This window comes from Argiope bruennichi, chromosome 5 (genome assembly GCF_947563725.1).
Source record: "Argiope bruennichi chromosome 5, qqArgBrue1.1, whole genome shotgun sequence".
NCBI lineage: Eukaryota > Metazoa > Arthropoda > Arachnida > Araneae > Araneidae > Argiope > Argiope bruennichi.
The window spans coordinates 2,196,481-2,216,384 of NC_079155.1; the positions used below are offsets into that span (position 1 = coordinate 2,196,481).

Below are 19,904 nucleotides of genomic sequence, written 5' to 3' on the forward strand. Positions count from 1 at the left end.
CTTATGGGGGGGGGGGAAATGATATGCTTAATACACATTTTATCTGCTGTGCAGGCACCCGAAATGAAAAATGATTTAAAATACTAAATTCTAAAAATTAGAACTACAGTAACAAGTTTCCTTTTTACAACTCATTTTAGGCATTATGCCCCCTCCCCCTGACATCCATTTCTATTGACTGACTGTTATGAAATAGTTTTCAGCTTTTTAGGTGCATATATATAAAAGTTTTATGAAATGATTTTAGAAAATGTCAAAAATATGTATGCCTGGTTTTCAAAATGCTATTAATACTTAAAACTTTTAAAGACCTTTACTGTACACCTAATATAATTCTATGTTTGAGTCAAAACTGAATTAGATGATTTTTCCTCATTCAGCAGATAGATCACTCTGTAAACATTTGAAGAACTGTAAACAGAAGACACCATGAATGATTTTTAAAACTATTTTTTGATACTGGTTAGAAAAATTCCATGGATAGTATCCCCAAAAGGTAAAAAATATTTGTATCAGATAAATAATAATTAATCAAACATATTTTATTAAATTCAACATTAAAAATTATTTAGAAAGTATTTTATAATCCTGCCTTCATACTCAGATAAGCTAAATGCCCTTGTTACCAGGTCCATGTACCAACTCTCCCCAAAAAAGATATGCTAGAAATAATGCTATTTCTGCCACACCATTAGAAATGTGTCCAACAAAATCACTAGGGAATGTAATACCAGCAAATTGTGAATTTTGGCTTCAAATTGTTACCATTATTCCACATTGCTACCATTAATAATTTGGTAAACTGGGTAACCTAACTGTAATACACTTTTCTACTGGGCTACTATGCAGCCCGAACAATTGAAGAAGTGGTTTGTTGTTGAACTCATGCATACAATTATTCACTATATCTATACAAAGAGTGCAGTTGCATTTGCATCAACTGTGTGCGCACCATGAAATTTCCTGACAAATGTCTATGTCTACGACGATTGCTAAAGAAACAGGTCACTGTAGGAAGAGTTCATTTCACAAAGGTAGAAATTTATTTCAGTTTCTTAAATCGGAACATTTAGCATGAACTTGGCTATATTTGCTATTATTGCATTTAACTTTTAAAAACAAATTCAAAAAATAATTTACCAAGCTGAAAATCACTGGAATATTCGAAATATTGAAAAAATCTGATATTCCTTTCATATGTATGTAAAGAACAATGCAAATCAAATAAAAAAAAAACTGAATAATTATTTATATATCTAAAGATAGAAAAAAAAAATTAAGAAATCTAAAGTAGAATCATGCATGACAAAAAATTAATTGTCTTCATTTCATTTGTTTTAAATTAATGTAAATATTTAATGTCAAATTCTCTGGAGCAAACAATAGATAATCTGTTTAATTTAACAAAAACAATAGTGTAATTAGGCATAGTTATTTCCTTATTTTTATAAAAATTTATTTATATTCTAATATAAAAAAATTTTTTCATTGTTAAACATGCTTGAAACTTTTCGAAATTTTTTTTTTTATGAGGTATATACTATTTTCCAAAACATAAAATTAGCAGTTACAGTATTATCAATTTTTAGATTTTATAAAAATTTAACTTTGATTTTTAACTTATTTTCAATATGCCTAAACTTCATGCAACATAATTAATTTTGCAAAGTTTATATGTAAAAGTATTCTGAATTTGAAAATAATTCAAGTGTTCATTCAGGCCCATGCAAGAGGTCCCAGGCTTAAAGAAAAGCACAAATAAATAAACCTAACATCACTTTATATTATTCTATGAAAAAAGATGTAAAAGTTTGTTTTAAGGTAGTATTCCAGATGATCATTTATTAATTTTCTCCGGCTTGAAAAAAAAAAAATCTAATTATTTCAAAGAAAACTTTTTCTCACGAACTGCCATTTCAAATAATAGTGCATAAAGGAGCTTTTCTTTTCAGTGCATATCAGAAGTCAGGAGCAGCATAACAGTAAAAGATTAACCATTAACTTTTTTTAATGGTAAGATTATTTTGTACTAAACTTAGAGAACAATTAATAGAATCACATTTTTCATGTTCTTATTTTTTGAAACATGCTGGAAACTAGTAGTTATGCACCTAATTTTATATTTCATATTTTTTTTTTCATTCTGAAAAATTATTCTAGCATAAGTATTACTTATATTTTGTGATAAAGCTATTTAAATAGCTATTTACAGTATAAAAGAATAAAATAAAATACCTAACTATTTCTTACATTTTAATTTTACATTCATGGCTGACATATATGCCTTCATTCTGATTTACTATACTAAATCGAAAAATGAAGGAAGGTGATAGTAAAAGAAACAATATTTAAAAATTTCAAGTAAATATTTTTTACCATAAACTTGAAATTGTCAATCATTGTAATTTCTATAATTTGAGAATCAATAGCTAATTAGATCAGACTATCATATTAGTCTTAGAGCAAATTATAACAGAACTATTTATCAATCTACATATTGATTAAATCCAATAGGTAAACAGCCATATACTTCACAGTTCATAAGAGCATGGGATATAAAATAAATGGCAGATGTATGTGAATGACACGACATATGCGAGTACAAAAATTTAATGAATTCAGAGTTTTTTTATTCTTTTTATTTAGATGTAGCAAATAATAACTCCATAAAGAGGTTATGAGTAAGATTATGCAGCATTTGAATACATATACTCGTATAAAGTTATGAATTAAATACATATTATTGGGAATAAATTTATTTAGGATTTACTAATTAGCCTTTTGAGATATTCCAATTACTCATTTTAGTAATTTTTTCTCTGGAGATTTCAAAAGAACTTTCAGCAATATGGAAACATTTATTGACACTTGAACATGCTGACATAATACAAAATCAGGACTGAGTTGATCAGACTTCTGAAATATGTGCTCACATCAGTTACTTGTTGAGGAGTGTTTTTTCTTGTAGAGCAAGACAGTAAAGTAACTGATCTGAGCATATATTTCAAAAGTTTGATCAATAGATCAAATTAATGTAGTTTCGATTTTGTATTATGTTAGCATATTTAAGTATCTTGAAATATGTGCTCATATCAGTTACTTTGTCGCAAATAGAAGTAATAAAGGAGCATTCATACGAGTTTAATTCATGCAATTGTTTTCTTTCTGCTGCTTTCCCGGTATCATTTTAATGCGAATAGTTGAGACAACGTGATGGGGACAATGATGTCTCGATAAGCCAACTACTGCCCACAACAATTGGCCTCTTACGAACGCACATAAAAAAAAAAGCAATAACAGTTAAAGATACAGTTACAGTTTAAACACAGAATTAATTGAAATGAGTAGTTGCCAGTCTTCCTCCCTCCTATATTTAAGATAAAGAAACCCGACTATTCTAAAGAGGGTATGTGGATATTTTCTCTCCTATATAACAAAGTTCTTGAACTGGATGAACATCCCCTTTCACCCATGATTGAAGAAAGTCTCATACCGAAGCTTATGCTCCAGCAATTTATCAGAAAATTGGACAAATAAGGGGAAGTCAGTTTTGAAGGAAGAGATCAGGTGTCTTTATCAGGATTTTAATTTTAACAGGAGATTATCAGCTTATTTTGCTACTTCGAAATAGCCGCCATTGTTGATGTAGTAGCGGGACTGACAGAACAAGATGAATTCTTTTGAATTTCCGGAGAAGACGGCAAATTTGAACTAGGATTTTCCGATTTTTCATGTAATCAAAGCGAACATGTATCTATTGATCATCTAAAGTAATGGTTTTGTAGGAAAATGTATCTACTTTTTGAACAACTGTCTCTTGAATTCAAATCTGAACTGATAAATAATTATTGATGTAAACTGCACTTTTCGATTGAAAAGGTAACTGACAATAAAATAAATGTTTGTTAAGCGACTTTTTATTTTCTCCTCCGAACATATTAAGACTGTAAAAAAAATATATGACTGTTCCAAGTCGTCTTTTCATTAGTTATTTGACTGAGTTAAAACTCTTAGATCGTGCGACGTGTTAGGCAAGAAAAAATAGATAAATAAATTAAAAAAAAAAATGTGAGTCTCTGCTTACAATTACCAGAAATTATTCTCTTTAAAACATTTTTAGCTGTCCAGTGAATCCATTGTTTTATTGATGATACAGAACCATGAAAATTTGGCATATTTAGTAACTACTGAATTTTTCCGAAGTGAACTTACTACCATCGTCGGATACCACTTTATCTGGTATCTCATGAATTGCAGACTCCTCATTCATATAATTTTAGATATTTTTTTCATGATTTTCCTCAATATCTTTGTGGTAGTATTAGTAGTATCCGAACGCAAGCGTTTCTCTCAACCGTTTTTAAAATGAGTCTATACCGAAGAAAAAAAAATTAGTCTTGGAAAGAACCTGCGAAGTTATAATGTAGCCTTCACTTTGACTCAACAATAACCTGAAGAACAGGAGAACATGACAATGCATGTTTAGTTTGTTGAAATTGTCCCCATATCTAAATATAGTTTTCAATATTTTCTCAATTTTTTTTTATGTTACAGAGCAAAACTGTTATCTGAACTTCATATATTTATTTCATGTGAATATAACTCATAATCTACACTAACAGAAAATAAATATAATATTTTCAATTTTATTTAGAAACATCTTAAAATACATATTTCGTAATATACATATTATGTATCGCACTGTACTAGCATTAAATGCATATACATATGTATTTAATGAACATATGTATGAGCATGTCTAGGATGCTACATTTGTATGTAGGTAAGTTATTTGCGAATGTGTGCGTGTACACACACACACACACACACACGCACACGCACACAAACACACACACACACACACACACACACAAGCACACACACCTTTATTACCGACAGATATATTGCATGATGGCCTTTCCCCTATTAGCACCAGATACTGTGCAATATCTCCGCGACGTTGTCCAACATTTTGAATGCCGCACAGAATTGGTAGATATTGTAACAATGTTGTTGGACATTTTATGCTAATAGGACTCATTGATCTTTATTGTGTGAAGATTTGACTGAGTTTCCCACCTCTACTTCTAATAAAACTGAATGTATGTTGACACTCCGTATGCCAGTTTCATTTGATCTACAATTACCAAATTCGTGCATACATATTTTGGATGCCGGGTATGCGTAACTGATAACAATTTTTTGAAATTTTAATTGGTTTCAATTAATTAAAATCTATTCAACACCTTTGAGCAACCTTTAAGAGGAACATATCTTCCATGTAAGGTCAGGAATGCTGCGCTCTGCATTTCTGTCAGATTTTTCTATAATTGTACAAAACTAATTTTTGAAAAAATTCAAAATGATTTTTAAAAAAATAATACAAACATAGCCATAATGCAAATTGTATCTGAATTAGCCATTATGCAAATTTCTAAATATATTTAATTTAGTAATATATTTCATTTAGTAACATTTTATTTAATAATATATTTCATGAAATTAAAATTACTTTAAATGTTTCAACAAATATCTGATTGCACGATTTTCCTTTTTTGTTGCAATTAAACAAAGAAAGTATCTGTTTATCATTTACACAAACCAATTTTAAATTTCATACTGTATTAGAAAAACTATAGACAACGCAAAACAATTTTTAAAAACTGCCGAAAGTTAATTATTCCAAAAGTTCTTGATAATTTTTAAAATATGATAAAAAATTATTTAATTACTTCAAGTGGCATCTAATAGGCAGATTAACAAAGTATTTTGAAACATCTATATTAATTTCATTAAACTGGAATGGCAAGACTAAAAATAACTGAGCATGTTCTTTGTAGGAAAACAATTTTAATTAAAAATTAAAATGAAATCTACTATCGCAAATTTTAAGTTATCACGTGAGAACATTATTTTTTAAGTAATTATTTGTCTTAATTTATTAGCAAGTTTAAACCGATTTGATATAATCACGATACTTCTCTATGGGTCTCTATCCCCCCTCTCTCTATATATAAAGGTAATGATATTTTAAAATTTAATTTAAACTTAATTTCTTAATTTTTAGCTCAATTTAGCCCATATTAACTTCATTCTAGATCATTCTCTTATTTCCTGATCCCATTCCATTTTTTCTATCTAAATTCAATAGAAGCTTTGTAAAATTTCTGAATCGGCTAAAAGCCTAAACGTTCCCACACTCCGAGTGAAGGGACAAAATACCGCTGACTTGACAAATTCGTCTAAAACATCCCTATGTTCCCCTCGCTTTTTTATTGGCAAGCCATGGAAATCCCTATTAAAACATCACAGTATATGACAGGAATAATTTGTTTCTCCTTCTTTTTACGCCACTTCTTGCTTAATCTGTTGCTGTGAACGGACGTGCCTGCCCACGCCGCTTGTATATAAACATGCCTGCCTGCCTCCCGGGAGAGAAAATAAAGTGAACTTTAATGAGTCTTTCTGTCATTGAAACTGCATTCTATTTCAAACAAAATAATGTTTATATATACATTTATATTGAATGATAATTTTTTAAACTTTCATTTTCAATTTTTCTAGCTAGCAAAGTGTTGGAGCTCGACTGATTTTGAGATAAAAAACCAGCCATGATATCACAGTTCTACGTCAAGCTTTTAAAAACACATCTGCTGTCAAAGAAGCATATGTAATAATAAAGTAATACTGGTAAAAGCAGGTGAACGTTTTAAAAACGCATCTGCTTTCAAAGAAGCATACATAATAATAATGCAATACTGGTAAAAGCAGGTATAAAAATATATGCGATTAAAAGATGATGAAAATTGCCATTTATGCTTTATTCATTGCCTACGCGATTTCGAGCTTCAAAACTCTCTAACCAAAACAACATCGTGTTCTCACATGATAATAAAAACTAATAGTTATGTTAACTCTAAATCTTTACTTTAGAAAATTCTCTTATAGTTTATAATCTTTGCGCACAAATTTTGAGGAAAATCTATTCAATCATTTGCATTTCTAGAGCTTGCAAACTATTTATAAGTTTCAAATTTCATTTATGCTGTTTCAATTTAAATTCATATATAATCGCAAAAAAAATTCATTATAACCTTTTTATTTCACGACATGCCTTTTTTTTGAAAGACTTATCTTTGTAAAGACTGAATGATGGCAGTGTAGATTTGAACTCCCATTGTTTTTTGACAACCCTATTTTTATATTCAGTGCGTCACTGAACAGATGAATCGCCCTGGTTACAAAATACATATAAATTATACTCATTTTCTTAGAAATATACAGAGAAATGGATTCAGGCACAATCCTACAAAACTATATATTTACATCAATGCATTAAAGCAAGTGAATAATAAAATTATCGTTACAATACCGTCACCTGTCGATGGTATTGTTCTCAATGTAAATGATCAGCTGTCAAAAATATCGATCATTTCAAAAGTAACGGCAGTATTGATAGTTTGGAAACTATTGACTAAAAGAGTGCCTACCGATTCTAAAGTCGGAGAAAAAATTGTTATTATCGAACTGCTGTTAGGGGAAACTATCGATACTTAAGGTACATTTACCTCTATTATTCTTTCAAAATCGCATTTTTGTGATTACATATAAAGCGCAGAGGATTAATTCCAAACTATAGTTACAGATAAAGTCGAGTATTTTGATTCTATTACATTAGTTAATGAAAAGCAAAGATAGTTTTTCAGAAATTAATTTTCTTTAAGGAATTTCAGAGTGGCAGTATTTAAAAGAAAACTGATAATTAACTTTTTGTATCGAGGATTTTCTATAGATGGCCCTGCAAGCTCGTCAAAACTAAAATATTCCGCTGCCAACAGTGGTATCCAGCATATAACTCGATTTATATGTGTGGCTTTGATGCAATCGAATCAACGAAATAAACTTACCAGGATTAATAGCATAAAAGAAATCTTTCCATTCGTCTAACCATACTTCCGCAAGTCTCGCATTATTATGATTAACTATTTTACTAGTACCACCAGGAAATGTATAAGGTGTAGATTTTCTGAACACATGTCCAACATGAGAACAAGTAACTATCTCTAAGGTGCCACCGCACATCCATATCTAAAAGGAGAAAAAAATATTGTAATAAATCACATCAGTTTAAACATAATGTATGAAAAGTTTTATTTATGTTATTAAAATAATAATAAAAAAAACCCATCTAGACTGCCAGCATGCTAGGCTGACTCTTGAAAAATAAATTGGATAGGTTTAGTTTAGTTTAAAGCATTACGCAACTGAAAGCATTAAGCTACTTTTCGGTACAGAGTTCGTAATTGTGAACCACGGTCAGGTGACGAGAACGACACTTGAATGGGAACATTCGCGTTCTAAACTTTCGCACTTTACCAAAGGAAGGACATTTGCTTTCAATGGATTTAACTTGCATTTACATGGCGCTCTTCTGTGGAGTTTTGAACTTGGAATTTTTCGGTCCGAACGCCAAGACCACACCAGTTGGCCATTAGAATGTCACAAATAACATAAGATGAACAACCATGTGGAGACTGGAATGTTCCTGTTGGGTGTTAGACTCCAATCACAATGCTTTCTTATTACAAAAATAAAGTTATTTTTCCAGCATTAAAATACAACAACATATTTACATCCTACGAGCTAAGCCTGACCGCGTGTCGGCCATTAGAGTGACGAGAGTATCGTACGAATTCGTTTACGATTAAGATTAAGATGCAAGAGATTAGTTTCCTGTCACGTCGCACTATATCAGGATCGGCCCATAAGTTACAATTATTTGTATTCACTACATTGTTAACATAATGTACAATAGTGCGAATAATGAAGTATATAAGAAATTCATCCACTTTAATTTCCACATAGAAATTCATCCAACTTTACATGCTGAAGGCTAACAATAGGCCAATGGAAATTTATAACTTTTATATTTTTGCCCACGAAAAGAAGGTGGTGGAGTATGAGTATGTGGATGAGAAGTCGCCGTTTAAGTAAGTGGAGTCTCGCTTCCCTTGGAGGATATAACAATGATAATGCAATCGACCGATGGCGGGTCATAATTTTCATGAAGGAGGGGTTGTGGATTTCTGATGTCTATTTTGTAACTGACTGTAGTATATGTGTTTATTTTCTCATTAATCAGCATTCAAAGTACATTATTAGGCACGTAATAAAGGACGGCACATTATTAGGACTAGATGATTTTTTTTAATGATTTTCCTATTTCTATCTGAAATCGTTTACAGGATTTTTTTTTTAGCCATTCGTTATGACCTGATGATATTTAAAAAATGATTTTGTTGTTTCTATTTCTACAGTTTGGTATGTTTAATAAAACCTTATCTCCACATATAAAAATATAACAAAGTTTGTATGATTTTGAGAAACACATTAAAATAGGATAATTGTAAATAGTAATTATTTTTTTCAAAATTTATCGAATTTTAATGCATTGCAGTGAGAATTTCGAGATGTTACTGCATTTTAAAATTTAGGGGGAAAAAAAAGCTAATAATTTATAACCATAAACAGCAGCATTAAGTAAACAAAAAATGCAACTTAAAATGAAGCTCAATTTTGACTGCTTTTAGTTAAAAAACTGATTTTATTATTTTGTTTTCAAAATGATTCATTAATAGTAATCGATTTTTTAAATGAGACGATCTTTGATTGTATAAAAGCGAAAACTGATTTTATGTACAATTTAGTATAAAGATGATTTCCACCAAAGATGCAGTTTCGATTTAATTATTATTATCATTTTTTATTTTTATTGCCTTCTCAGTTTTTATTGGAGTTGTCAGAAACTTCGCAAAAGTATCGTAATCATCGAAAACTTCGAGCTTGAGATTTGACGCATCTACGTGTGTTAGATCTTTTGAATTCGAAAAACACATTTCTAGGAATATGTCTTTTGCTCTGCCTGCCTGTGAACACGGCTACTCAACGGTATTCAGTGATCTTTACACCACATTGCTAGATATGTCAAATTTCGAAAGAACTTCATTCACATGAAGTCTGCCCGACGAACATGGTAACATCTAAGCGAAGTAAACAAACAGTTTCATATTCAAAAGTATACGTATACTTGTTTGTATACGAAGTATACAAAGAGTATACGAATTATACAAATACGAAGCATATGAATTATACAAGATGAAGTTTAAAAATTTTGTCAAATGATTCAAACATGGGATTCTGAAGAATTTCTAAATTTCAGACTTCCTCGAATAGGAGAAACACATTTTCGAAATTATGTTTATCTGTCTGTGAACTGATAACTCAAAAACACTTTAAACTGCATGGTGAAAATCTGGTTTGCATTTGTGAAGTTTCGTGTGCTACATTAAATTCGTAGATTTCTCACAAATTTTGAACAAAATTCACAATCAGTAGCTGTCCATCTGTAAGAGTGCCGTGAACACAGTAACTGTAAAACATGAAGAACTTGATAGAAAAAAAAATAATGGAGCACAGCTTTAGTATTTAAGGTGTAGATCCGTATCAAATTGTTAAACACTTTTGTTTGTTTGTGCATTTGCACGCAAGTAACTTAGCATAATGAGCAACAGCATAAATAAGTGAATTCTGGTATATGCTCATATTATTAAGACGGAAGTTCAATGTCAAATTGTAGTTACGATGGATCGAGAAAAAGGCGCTACAAAATGCATATTTAGTTTTTTTAGCATTCTAATATCTACAAAACTGTAATGCATGGCACTCTGAAAATAAAAATCTGAGCACTTAAGATTCGCAATATTTATGCTGTGGTGGAGGGGAAGGTAATAACATCTTTTCTAGGGAGTATGCAAGATAGTGCCGGTCAGTCGTGCTGTTTTAGTTGTGCTACTTTGTCGAAGCTCCTGCAACGCGATAATCATACATAGAAAATAGGAATCTGTTTTACAAACATTCAAAAATTTCAATATCTTTTTTTTTGGGAAATGATTTTTAATAATTGTTTTGTTATATCTTTGTGACGATTTATGCAGCTAATGATATGAATTACTCTTTTTGTTTTTATTTCAGTTTCAGTTTTTTTTTATTTCAGTGATTATTTCTTAAAAATAATTAACCAATTAGAATAAATATAGGGTATAATATTTGTCAATATAGTATAATAGTATAAAAATACTACATGGGCATTTTGTACTATTAGAGACTCGCTTAAAATACCAAATAGAAAAAGCATTCACAGTGATATGAAGAATGTGCTCAAGATCACAGTAGATTGAATTTCAGTGTCATTTCGTGGAGCTAAAAGTAGTAACCAAATGAAATCGACAATTGCCTGAATCAGAAAGATACCATGGCGATGGTTAGAAATTTAAGCAATCATCGATCAAAAATGATTTCAAAGCGGATGCTACTCGACAAGAAGTTTACTTTGCCAGCGTAATATGTAAAAATTACAACTATAAAGTTAATAAACTGAGCCACAAAAATAATTTAAAACACAGAAAAAGTGTTGTTTTGGGTTCCGATATATTTTTTCAAAATGTCGGATAAAAAGATAACTTCAGAATACAAACGAGATATATGCTCAGATTTATTGTAACGAGCAAGTATAATTCAGACATTTGATCTGAGTTTTGCAGTTGACAAAACGACACAGAGTGAAAATATGCAATCATCGCTTCGGTTCAATCAAAGCACACTTTACATATATTAAATATGACTTTATAATTTATTTAGTTTTGTATGCATTATATACTGAATTGAAAGAATGATAGCTTAAAAAGCATCTCCACATATGGGACTGAATAATTTTAACACTCAATTAAAAAAAATGAACAACTTCATTGAGATTTTTTCTTCAACTGAATAAAATACGATGATATAATTTTGATTCCATTTTAAAACTCCGGACCAGGATCTACAATTATAACAACAACAGACGGTAAAGAAAAAGGTCACTGAAAACTTAAATCGAATCCGCAACAAAGGCAGAATTCAGCGAATCGACCCTTAGTACTGTTTTATATCAACAATTGAAAGTGAACAGTGACATATTTTTGTAACTACCTTTCAGTATGGTAATTCGGAGACTTTTAAAATAGCAAATCACCAACTCGTACGTTACTGCAGAAATATGTTTCTACTTTTATGAAAAGTATCATTAAAAGCTATCAAGTGGAGAAACAAAACAATGTTTCTTACAAGTATGACAATGCAGATTTGCTCTGAAAACCAAATGAAATGGATTTTTTCAGATGCAAAAAGAAAACACATCTTCATTTAATAGAAGAGCAAAGGAAAAGTTTAAAAAATACATGCAGAGCCAGTAACTGCTTAAACTTACAGTTTTCATAAGAAAGTCTTATTAATGTAATAATCACATAATTATCTGACTATACCATTTTCATCAATAAATGCTAATAAAAAGAATACAAAAATAATTATCTAAACAATGCCAAAAGAATTCTTTGTTGTTTTAAATAACAATTTTTGAACGTTTCATTGTTGACGCATTAACATTAGAATGAATAGAAACACTTATTTTAAAGCCCGATTTTTTAAAACTTTTTTTAATAGCACAATAGACGCAAGGCATGATATTTATGATAGCTATATCAACTTTCCTTCAAACTTTTGAATTACGATTTGCTTTAGATGAATTTTTTCTCACTCAAAGTATTTCTATTCCGAAGGATTTTATAATATTACGAGACATTAGAGAGGAAGACATAGCTGAATTAGAAGCAACTTTTCCAAGCGATACCTTTGATACAAAAAGTAAAAGTTCACTGGGAAATGAAAAAAATACAAACACTATCTTAAAGCAAAAAGCAAAGCAAGGTCTGGAAGAGATTCGCAAGCAAATGTATATTGAAGATCGACAGTCTCCTTCTTACAGTCAGATACCGAGAATAAAAAATAGAAAAAGTATCCAGAGTCGTAAATATGAAATTCATAAACTTGAGCACAATACGTTTCGAAAAATTCCTAACTACTACGAGAACATCCAATATAAATTTCTTGAGCAATCACCAAAGTTGAATTATACACCTTATAAAATATCAAGTTCAGAATATTTACAGCAGCTTGGCAAGAACTTTAAGAAGAGAAAACTAAATGTTATGAATTACAATTTAAAGAAAAAGGTTTCTCGTGGCTTTTCAAACGAAAATATACGAACTCATCCAACTCACAACCATCTTTCAAAAAGCATAGAATCCCCGTCACGTAAGCTGATAGAGAATGAAAATACATTTAAATCAGATCCCTGGAATCTGAGTAATAATTTTTTAAGAACAACATTGTCTCCAGAGCAGCTGTATTTTCGATGGTTAGAAGCAAAGTCACAGAAGTCGGCAAAAAGTGCAACAAATTCCATTACAAGTGTGTCTTCAAACATGTTTCACTATTTTGATGGTTTCAACAATTCATTTTCAGTTTTTAGAGAAAATCACGCAAATAATGGCATTGAAGGAAATTCTGGATATTTTGTTCATGACTATCTAACTAATAACAACTTAACAAATGGATCCAACTCTTCCTCGTTCAATGAGAAGACAGTTTTGAACTCTGGAAATCACAAAGGAGAAGGCATCCAAATATTCTTCTTCGGGGATTTCGACCCTTACACAGAATCCCCAAGGCAAAGAAAAGAGGCGACGTCTTTTGACATAGAGGATCAGTTTTCGAATAGACCCGATAGCTTAAGAAATGTGGGTTTAGTTATCATGGGATTGGCCGGTATCACTGCATTTGCTTTGGCTATAACTTGCATTTCTTTTGCGCTTTCAAGACGAAAGAGGAATAACAAATATAATGATGTGTTCGATGAAAGTCCAAAGTCTCTAGTTGGCGTGAGAGAAACGGTAGGTTTAATAGTTCTAGCCATACGATTTTTCTTAAGAAATAGAAAAGCAGCCGAGAAAGAGAGAAGTCGTCATGTGGAAACTCGAAGAAAGATTTACGATTATCGAAGGCCAATTTTAATGCAAAGCAACAATAGTTCACTAGGCCACAGAAATAGGAAATATTTTTCAAATCAAATGGCATTTCAAACCGAAAATTTGTCAAACAGCCCTACAGAAATTTTGCAACTGAAAAAGCAGAAAATTCACATAAGTAATACCGGAACAAGCCAGCAATCCGTGTTCTGTTCGACTCACTTGAAAGAAAAACGACGCGTGCATGCAACTGCTTCCAAAGATACAATTTGTACAACGCAGAGCCTTGATCTTTCTTTTGAGAGGAAATATGTAATATATAAAAGCAAGAAGAAAGATTTTAACATCAATGGTCCCCTAAATGCACAGTGCTCAAGTTCTTACTTAAGTTTCCAGAACGGAGAGAATCAATCTTCCCAAACCTCATTTGAAGAGGAATCCATAACATGTTTTTCCAAGAATCAAAGCGAAATTTCCGAGGAACTCGCTGACATTTCAGACGTAAATAAAAATGTGAAAACGCGTTTTCCTTCATTACCCACGATAAATGAAACCAGCTCCTCGGGAGACCAACACACACGAAGTCCAGAGTGAGGCTCGAAATTTCAAAGGAAGACGAGAAATGCGCATTTGAGAATCCAAAATCTTCAAGTCTAAGGAATTCAAAAACGTATTTAAAAATAATTTTAAAAATTTGACTTTTTAATGAAATATTCAACATTTGTTTATTTTTGCATTTTCCGAAACAGGGTGTCTGAAAGTACTTTTACAGTCTAAAATATTCCTTAAAAATATATTAACAAATATATACATGTTAATTTATTGAATAAATAAAAGATTTAAGCTTTTATATTTTCCCGTATGTGAAATTTACAAAAAATTCGATCTCCACGTTTCAGATCTTTTCCCGAGTCAGAAAACCACATTATTGGAATTATATCTGTCAAATTGTGAACACGATACTTAAAATATACTTTAAACAAGACCTATGAAATTTGATGCATGCACTTTAAATCAAATGTGCAGATTTTTTATCAAGCTAGCTGCCTTTGGTGACTAGTGTAAGTCTGCCAATTTATTGACTTTCAATCTATTAAACTATTAATATGATATGCATTAAAAAAACTATCTTATTACAGCACGCGCCAAAATATACAGTACGGAAATGAAAGGATGAACAAAATTACATTATTATCATCTGTGAGTTTGTTTTTCCTCAAAAGAAATTAACATACATGCATATACACACACACTATTAGCGTGTTGATTAACCACGGTATGCGTAATGCAAGTGTTCAAAGTGTGCACCGCCCCTCCGTAGATAGTGTTCGTATGGTTCACGCAGATTCTCAAACATATCCTGAAACAAAGGTTGCTGCAGACTCCTGCAAAAAGAGATGATTTTCTCAGGTAATACAGGCGGATCTTCACAGATCTTTCTTGGCGGATCCCCACAGTTGAACACACTCTTCGTTAACATTCCCCTTCCGTTGGAACAGTACACTACCAGAACGCCGGCGTTCTGGCATAGAGGTAGCGCGCCTTCCCCGTGATCTGGGCGTCCTGGGTTCGAGTCCCAGTTCGGGCATGGTTGTTCTTCATCTGTTCTATCTGTGAGATGTGTGAAAATGCCAACAAAGATCAATTTTTCGTAATTATTGTTCGCCAATGGCACGTAGTTAATATACAAGTACCAGTCTTCTTTACTATCTTACAAAGCACAGAAATTTTTTTCCTGAAAATGTGTATTTATGGCTTTCAAGGTCTTTTCAAAAATCCACAATTTTATGTGGAGAGAGGGGACAGCCCTTTTATAAAGAGTAAACGAGAAAGTTTTGGGGAGACCACTTCCATCGACATTTTTTCCAAAATAAGCGAGAAACGAATAATATCAAAGGTATTGGGGATTAAGTGAAGATTAGTGTGCACCCAAGTTTGTCTCCAATATTGGAATGCTTTTCTAGCAACCCTAATGCTGTTTTGTTTATTACTTTTTGCAATGGTTGAGCTGTACATAAATTACAACTAATTTATATAAAATGTTAAATTAAAAATATTAAAAAAATATCGATTAAAGATTTTAATTTTGTTCTTTATTATGATTAAAATTTATTAAATAAAGAAAGTTAAGCTTATAATTAAAATTTATTTTCTTCACCCCTTTTTTTAATGTGAATACGAACAGAAAATATTTATTCTTTTGAAGTTTTTAATTGTCAGTATGCGCTTTAAAAAATCGTCTGCATTCTCACTTCAAAACACAGTTGCAATGGAATTCTTCGTAGTTCTCTTAATTCTTTTGGTGTTCTAACGGTTGGTTCCCTTCATAATTTGTTATGTCGGGAGTATTTCGAACCTGTAGAATGGATGAAGGGTGAGTTAAATATATATTATATATATATTTACGAGTTGATGAAGTTAGGTAAGGATGCTTGTTTGAAATTTTGTTTTGAGAATGGTTTGATATCGAACCGGCAGAATGGATGAAGGGTGAGTGGAATATATTTTTTTACGAGTTGATGAAGTTGGGAAAAGGATGTTTGTTTGAAATTTTGTATGGAGAATGTTCCGATTGCTTCTTCCTCCGTTCTTCCTTTTCTTTTGGTTATGTACTGTTTCTGTTATGCACATAGTCTTTATGTTGAATGTGCTAGCGAAGCTACTAGGTTCCAGCTCCCGCTGCTAGCGAAGCCGTAGGATGTTTTTTAAGTTAAAACATTCCGTAGAATTTCATCTGTAGAAGGCACCGGACAGTATAGAGGAAAAAAAAAAAAACAATACTTATCAGTAAAAGTCTTAATTATATGGCGGGAAATGGTAATCGTAACTGCTCCGTGGAAGTATTTGTTTATTTTATCCGCCATCTTTATTGGCGACTTGGCATTGTTGGCGGAGCTGGGTGCACACTAAAATTCACTTTTACCAGGTATTGGTATTATTTCTTTCTTTTCAATGAGGCGTCTGATTAAATTTGTATATAACATTGACTAATTAAGTTGTGCATTGATTTTCGACTTTAAATTTGCAACACTGGTATTGTATCAAAATTAGACAATTGAAATTCCTCTTCAGTAGTTAATGAATATCCTGTATCTTAGTACAAAAATAGCAGTGTTTGGAGAAACTGCATTCAAATATATAAGCTTCAAGGAATAACATAATAATAATAAAATCTTGATCTAGAAAGGAAATACAATGCTGCGATCGCGAAGACGAAATACAATTCAAGTAAAAGAATAGAAGCAGGTCTCTGACTTTAATATCTTTCTTTTCCCTTGAAAATACAGCGGGCAAAAGAAGAATTTTTAGTCCATCCGGTTTCAAATAGTTGGGAATAAGAAAAAACAAACAATAAAATGCTGCAATAATCTTACCCTGAAAGACAATTCCAAGTTCTCTCCTCCCCATATATCCATTCCTTCGTCGTACTTGCCAATTTTTTCAAAGTAATCTTTATCGATCGAAAACAATCCACCAGCCATTGTTGGAGTCCTGAAATATTAATGGAAATATATTAAGACCTTATTTTAAGTTCTTTGAAACACAGTTAAAGTTAGCTGGATTTCTTTTTGATACGTGACTTGGTAAGAATTCGAGAAGAATCCAAAATAAATGTTCCAAACGATATTTGCGCGTGTCTGACACATATTAGAATACTTTCTATTCTTTCCCAAACGTCAATTTAAATCTTTCCAAATCTTTTTTTAGAACTTTCTTACAAAAGAAACAAGAAATAACCAGAGAACGATCTATAAATATATATTAGCCAGAAAGAGAATAATTCTGCTGTATATCGAGTTAATTATATACATTTATATATATTATATGGAACAGATTTTTAAACAAAGCAAAAATTTGAGAAAAATTCAGAAAAAATGTCTCAAAAGATATTTGCGCGTGTCCAATACACATTAATAATTTTCGTGCTCAAATTCAAACATTCCATTATATTTTATTATAGTAAAAGCAAAGAAATAAATGGAAATCCATCTGGATATATTCCACGAAACACAGAATATTTGATACGTTTAGTGCGAATTTTATATTCTGTCTGAATTGCCTGAAATGTATACCACTTAAAAAATCCATTATAATCAAGATGTTATAATGGATTGTTTGAAAAAGTTTTTTTGAAGAATTCACGGACTAAACAAAAAGAAAATTTTAAATATGAGCCGTACTCTATTTTATACTATTCAACCTTTGGCGACTAGCTGTTTCTTTTAGATTAATGGATGTTAAAATTTCAAAGAAATCTTCTGTATATAGCTTGGTCTTAATGGTTTCTTCAGTATAATATTTTGAACTTTAAATTTTCAAAGACATGCAATTCATATTATTTTAGAAGTCTTGCACTCTCTTCTTTTTCTGCATCATTTTTTCCCTGAAATTCAATTTGTGAAAAATTTCGGAAAATTGAGTGGATTTGAGCTTTCATTTGTAGCATGAAGTAATTACACTTCAACTATTCAATAACTTTCTTATTTATTCGAAACACGATACAGAAAAATATAAAAATACATAGTGAAAATCAAAATTTTGTGTGTACAACGGAATACGTGTCATAATTTGCGTCATATCGCAGATGAGTATTCAATGTCTCTATTGCAAGAAAGCCCTCGAGATTTCAAGGGTGCTCTACTCGGTGAATTATCAGTGGAATTAAGAATTGAATTCCCGATTCTCAGACCACAAAAAACATCCTTGGTCAACTTAAATTAAAGAAATTCATTAGTTTGTCAGTCATTAAACTTTTGAATTATGTGTATATTTAAATTCTTAATTAGATGCCACATTTTATTTTGAATAATCCTCAAAGAATAGAAAAATTACCCGAAATGCTTAGCGTATCCAAGATATTTTTATCTTTGAAAACATCGAAAGATACCATACCAAAAATTATATTTTGCATTCCTTTGGTTTTTAGTTTGAAAAGCCATTTTAGGTGAAGAGGCCATGATTCTCACCTCATCTCGCAGTGCCGAAGCGAGGGTGCTCACAGTTTAGCCTTTATTTCTCGGTTCCCTAACTTTCTTTCTAGTTTCATTTGCCTGTTTTTTGTTTTAAAAGCGAATAATAAATTTTGAAAATATTTTCCTTGTAATGGAATCTAAGATTGGCGCTCGTCTTTTCCAACTCGCTTCTCACTACGCAGTGCCCTAAGCAGGACTTTTTTATTCCGCTTGGCGTCACGGAAGCCCCGATAACGTATCAAGTCCTCAGGTGTCAATCAGAAGAACGTATCCTGACGTGTAATATTTTAATAAATTGTTTCGAGAGAATTCAACCAATTCTTGCTAATCATTAACGAATATTCCAATTCCTTACTTTTGTGACACATATAGAACAGAATGAAATTTTTTTTAGCATTTATATGCAGAAGTAGGGTATATTCTTGCAAGAAAAAGAGATTATGAATGCAAGTCAAAAGTCGTCTGGCTTTGCTTTTAAACAAAAGATAAACAAAAGTAGGGTTTGAATAGAGACTTCATTTCTAGATACAGTGTCCTGCTTTTGCAAAGTATTTTATTCAATAGTACATAAGCTTGTGTACCTCATAGGAAAAAAAAATCCATGGCTTGTCAGTCGACTATTGTTTGCGACTTCCACGTTCTGTTCCTTACAGAATCGTCACCGCATAATAATGTATCTTTCGTAGATACATTACTACGGCATTCATAGCAAATTACTGCTTGTTGTTGTTCCTTGTTAGTACAAACTACAATTATGCTTATACTTTACAGGAGGAACATCAATGTCAGTTGATCATTATCTTACTAACTCCCCGGCAGTTAAATGTTTCATTATAAATACTTTTATTCGCGAATTCATGAATGATTTTAGAATTCGCAATGCAATGTGAACTTTATTCCAAAATATTTTATTCGTATAAGAGGAACATACATTTATTCATTCATTACCAAAACGTTGGAGCTGGCTCGTGTATTTTATCACCGACCATTTCAATTTTCTTTATGCTTAAGTCAGCTGACCTTTAATGCG

General features: G+C 31.4%; 1 protein-coding gene across 10 annotated transcripts in view; it reads right to left on the minus strand.

The window, feature by feature from the left end:
- The window catches only part of LOC129968548 (polypeptide N-acetylgalactosaminyltransferase 13-like), a 342,413-nt gene that overhangs the window by 16,877 nt on the left and 305,632 nt on the right, over nt 1-19,904 (minus strand). For all 10 annotated transcript variants that reach the window (XM_056082551.1, XM_056082554.1, XM_056082556.1 and 7 more), the window contains 2 exons: nt 17,276-17,393; nt 7,908-8,088 (listed from right to left, as the gene is read on the minus strand). In XM_056082551.1, coding sequence (XP_055938526.1) covers nt 7,908-8,088; nt 17,276-17,393 — 299 coding nt within the window. The remainder of the gene's footprint in view (nt 1-7,907; nt 8,089-17,275; nt 17,394-19,904) is intronic.